Raw genomic sequence first — 4,593 nt, forward strand, 5'->3', positions numbered from 1 at the left:
AGTAGTGTATTGAACTACCATGAAAAAAATCAAAAATCTTTTATTCAAATTTTTAATCTTGTTTAAGTGATTGTAAAAGTTTCGAATGATCCGAATGATTTAAAACATAGTAGAGTAATAGATAAGTTTTTTTTTATGTTGAGAATAATTAATACACAATTATTACACAAATCAAATCATTTTATTTTATTTTGTACCAATTTAATTTCTTAAAACAACCGTCCGGTTCAATAATGATCGGAAAAAATCCAGTCAATCAAAACAGGGGGTGACACCGCTTTGATTGACTGCGACCTGGACAAGGTACATATAGAGAAGAGTGCGAGGCCAGTTTTGCTAGGTAGCGGTTAGTGATAGTTTTCCTCGGATCATGATAGCCTTCTAAGTCCCCTTCGACCAGAGCCAAAAATTAAATGGGGACACATATTTCATCAAATAAATGAGGAATACATTGTATTTCAAGTTTCGATGGATCAGTAGTTCAACAATCAGAAAGGACTTGCAATACTACACCAGCTTTCTACGTAATTCTTCCATCTTTTGTTCAATTTTAGACATCATATTTTCATCATCTTTATTGTCCTGAAGTTTAAACGGTCCGTCGAGATATTCAGGACTAACGCTTTCCAAATAAAGGATTTTATCTTCGAGTGTTTTTAAGCGTCCGTACACATCCATTGGAATAGGTTGTACTTTTGTGTTCAGACCCAAGTGTTTTTCCATATTTTGTAAGCGTTCTTGGATAGCAGGACTCGGGATCAATTGGGTATTTGCTGAAGAAGGAGCAGGAACTTCAGAGTGTGTTTGCGGTCCCCACATATTGACGCATCTTGACACTAAAACGTAAACATGTTAGGATTCAACTTTAATTTCTTGAAATGAAATAATTTCACCTTTAAGATGACTTTTGCTACCCTTTCTGCTTATAAGCACAGCTTCTGTGCGAGCACACGAATTTTCCGATTCGTTCAACGGCAATCGGTGGCAGAACTCTTGAACGTTAAATACGTCCGACTCTGCTCGTTTCCGTTCCATAAATGCAGTAATTCTTTTATCTAACTAAATGAATTTTTAAAAAAATTAAACATAATTTGAAAAGGACAAAACGGATTTTTTATTCGGTACCTCGGAATTCGATGCCTTGATCTGAACGTAATCCACAGTCGAGTCCACCATTTCCCTTGAATGCTCTATTCCAATCGCAAGAAACGCCCCCTGAACAAAGTGAAGAGCTTTATTTTCGTTTTCCGGTAACAGTCAACTCGTCTTCACCCACATCCTCTGCTGCTTAGATGGATTTAAAAAATGTTTGACATTTTGAAAAACCAGTCATAAACATAGGCCTACTCTTAGGTAAAAATTTGCTACGTAGTCACACAATCTCCAATCAATGTAGGGTTCAAACCTGTAAGTTACAATATTTCTAAAATGAAACCTGAACTTGATCTGGCAGTGATTCATCAGTCCGGAATTCCTATGTCGAGACTGACAATGATAATGTTTAACTTTCACTCTCCAAAATGCAATGTGAAAATGATATAGTCTCACAAGTATAACTATGTCATAGTAGTAGTCTGACGTAGTATAACTCACAAATAGTTTATGCATGAAACAGAATCAAGAAAAATTGCATTGTACTTTTCCTTACCAAAACTGCTTGTGGAATTAGAGTTTGCCGAATTGAACCGCCCACTTACTCTAGTTAGTAGGTACTAAACTGTAAACTCTATTATCTGGTGGAGTGGTGTAACCATCAGTTTAATAACTCTGCTTTATAAATTGGTGGTGATGATTTCTAGGGATGTACACGATGAGTTAAATTGAATGTCAAACCCAAAACAAACAATGAAATTTTAACAACACTATCGATTGTAAATCAATTGTTTAGCTAACTATTGGTTTCATCGATAACTTTTAACTCCTCCCACAAGAAGGCGGAGACGACAGAGCACTTATTTTGAGCAATCACACTTACAGAACTTAATTGGGAGCACTTAATTTTGCCACTTTGGTGTTCCATATTTTCGTCGTGTTTCGCGGTGTGCCTGAATCGGACAATTTTAAGACATTTTCAAACGACACATGAAATCGAACGGCAAGTTTACGGGGATCTCGAAAATCAGGTTATTTTTGACGTTAGATCAGTGCAAATTATGCTAGAAAAGTGTTCGGTTGGCAAAACGGACAGTTTTCACATTTATGAAAAATGAGCTCTATTTATAGAGCTCTCTTTTTGAGTCACACTAAATACACGTGTTAGTCTGCGTCTATTGTCAAGGTATAGATAGCCTACATGATAGCCTACGTGTTTTGTACGGTTTCGTTGTTTTATTTGTTAAGAACGTAGAATAGAAGCAAAGGGTAGAAGGAACAATTATAAACGACAAATCAACACACAGTCGCGTTGTGCTGTATTACCCTCCTACAATTGACTCATTATTTTTTTTTATTTGCCATTTTCTAAAGCTCCCTTTGCACTCGTACAACTGTCACCAATAAAAAAGTGCGGATTGGAATTTTTGAATATACTTTCAACGATCTATATTTCTTTCTTTCCTGTACAGTCCTAAATTTTTCTTTCATTTGAACTGTTAGGATTTAAATTTTCTGACGTACCCGTATTCTTTATAGCAGCTGCTAAACCTTGATCATTTTCATCCTTTAAACAATACTTTAATGGGGCGAAGGGAAAGAAGCTGAAGGTACGTCGGAAGCTATATTCTAAATTGTTCAAACTTGGTAGGGTGCGATATAGGATACTTAAGAGCGCTCCTCCATTTTCTGAACGGAACAAAATTGCAGTCAGAGAGGAGGAGTTGGCAAGTAAGTCTGATAAATCGTTGAATCTATTGATCCACTATGCGTGTATTTTTCAAATTATTCAATAAGCTATACTAAATGAGCAAGTCTGCTGCGTCTATCGTCGTATATAGCCTACGTGTTTTGTTGTTGTGGATAACATGTACACAGTAAGGGAAGGGATAAAGTAGAAGACACAGAAGAGAACAAGAAAGAAAAGGAAAAGAGGGAGAGGATAAGAAGAATATAATCAAGATGGCCGGGTTGTTCCTTGACAGAGAAGATGTATGCGAGATGAAATAGCGCCCGTAGGCTTCTAGTTGAGGAAGGAAGGCCGGCCAACTAGAAGGTGGGCAGTGACGTGTTTATGGTAATCGTTACACATTCGAACAAGCCGATAACACGAACGCGGATACTATAATTGTACGGTACGGCTGTTGCGAAATATGAGACAAAGTTGTGAATCAATTACAATCCCGCACGGACTTTTTATAGAAAAGTTTGTCGCCCCATTAAACACAAACGCAGGTGACAGAGATACAATATAAGCCGACTTTGAACTTTTGGTTGCCTTTGTCTTATTTCTCTGAAGAAATAAAAAAAAAAAAAAAAAAAAAAACGAAACTATTAAAATAAATTAGATGTTGAATGGTAGAATTTCCAAGCACTTATTCTTTTAATAATATTAACAATCACAGATATACAAGTTTTATTTTATTTTTTGTCGTTATTTCCCTTATTCTATCTTTTCTTCTTTCCTTCCGCTGGCTCTTCCATATGTTCGTTCTGGCATTTGATTGTGGAATGATTGTGCGCTGTGCTTCAGAGTCCTGGCCGTGGCCGAGGCCAAATATCCCGCTGAGAAGATCATTACGCTACATCTATTGTACACCCTCGGAGCAGCAAGGTCTCTCTTGACTACTGAAACATCTTTCTGAAATGGGATTCAGTTGAATGTAACTATTTCGAATTGAGCAGCTGCTAGCTAGCTGGCTTGAACAATGTTGTGAAACCGATGTGACCGTACCTGAACTCTCCTTTTTTCTCCCTCAAAAGAAAGAAGTAGAAAAGTAGGGGTACTATACATCTTCCGTGGTCTCCTATCTAGTAACTAGACACACTGCATAGTGGCCTGGCGCAATAATATGTTGCATATAAAATGAGATTGGGATAGGCTCAGCTGATGAAGCAAACTAGTACGCAGTTATAACAGTATTATTGGGCGAGAAAAATGCAAATGACATGCATAGCCTAAGTTCAATTGACGTCTCTGGCATTTTGGGAGCAAGATTTTACCCGTAGGCGACCCTTAAGACAAAGCGAGATTATTCGAGACAGCTGATCAAGGAGAATCGTTCAACCTTGGCAATCCAACCTTATCTCAAATCCTTCGGCTGTCATTGACTTATGATACTCAACGATTGTGAATATCTGTCATTCACGTTCACCATTTCCATCCTGTCCCCCATACTATCATCTATGTATGGTTGGCTGACGTCTGGCCGAGATGTAAACGACCGTTGGAACATAGAAATAGAATACCTTAAGCATCCAGCATGTAGGTATCAACAGAAATCTGGATTTCCAACTCCAAGCGTATTATGTATTAGCTTTGAGAAAGCAAGGGATTCGCAAAGAATAGGAAACGTTGATGGAGAACCACAATCGACATCGAATACTCAAAAGCATAATATAGAAACGAAGTCGCATAAATTGTCGATGAGAAGAAGGATCTGGATTGTTTCCTCGTAACGTATATAGAGTTGAATTTTCGCATGACTCGTACAGCTGACT

The 4,593-nt window shown here is 37.6% G+C and overlaps 1 protein-coding gene across 2 annotated transcripts; it reads right to left on the reverse strand.

Moving 5' to 3' along the window:
• Positions 1 to 436: 436 nt before the first annotated feature.
• On the reverse strand, positions 437 to 1,852 carry LOC124351037 (MAP3K12-binding inhibitory protein 1-like). 2 transcript variants are annotated; one of them, XM_046801793.1, is made up of 4 exons: positions 1,649 to 1,852; positions 1,126 to 1,214; positions 894 to 1,059; positions 437 to 836 (listed from the first exon to the last, which is right to left on the reverse strand). In XM_046801793.1, exons 2-4 carry the CDS (start codon positions 1,174 to 1,176, stop codon positions 508 to 510), a joined length of 546 nt encoding a protein of 181 aa, XP_046657749.1. In that variant the 5' UTR covers positions 1,177 to 1,214; positions 1,649 to 1,852; the 3' UTR covers positions 437 to 507. The 2 variants fall into 2 exon arrangements, with proteins under 2 accessions (XP_046657749.1, XP_046657750.1); XM_046801794.1 differs by lacking the exon at positions 1,649 to 1,852 and adding an exon at positions 1,406 to 1,424 and having other exon boundaries at positions 1,126 to 1,215.
• Between the last annotated feature and the right edge of the window lie 2,741 nt (positions 1,853 to 4,593).

The sequence above is a fragment of the Daphnia pulicaria genome, chromosome 7 (assembly GCF_021234035.1).
Source record: "Daphnia pulicaria isolate SC F1-1A chromosome 7, SC_F0-13Bv2, whole genome shotgun sequence".
Classification (NCBI taxonomy): Eukaryota; Metazoa; Arthropoda; class Branchiopoda; order Diplostraca; family Daphniidae; genus Daphnia; species Daphnia pulicaria.

Coding starts and splice junctions, on each gene's coding strand:
- LOC124351037 (XM_046801793.1), bottom strand. CDS start 1,176: ATGGTGGACTCGACTGTGGATTACGTTCAGATCAAGGCATCGAATTCC. Junction 1,060..1,125: donor TCAAGGCATCGAATTCCGAG/GTACCGAATAAA, acceptor AAATTCATTTAG/TTAGATAAAAGAATTACTGC. Junction 837..893: donor TAGCAAAAGTCATCTTAAAG/GTGAAATTATTT, acceptor TTTACGTTTTAG/TGTCAAGATGCGTCAATATG.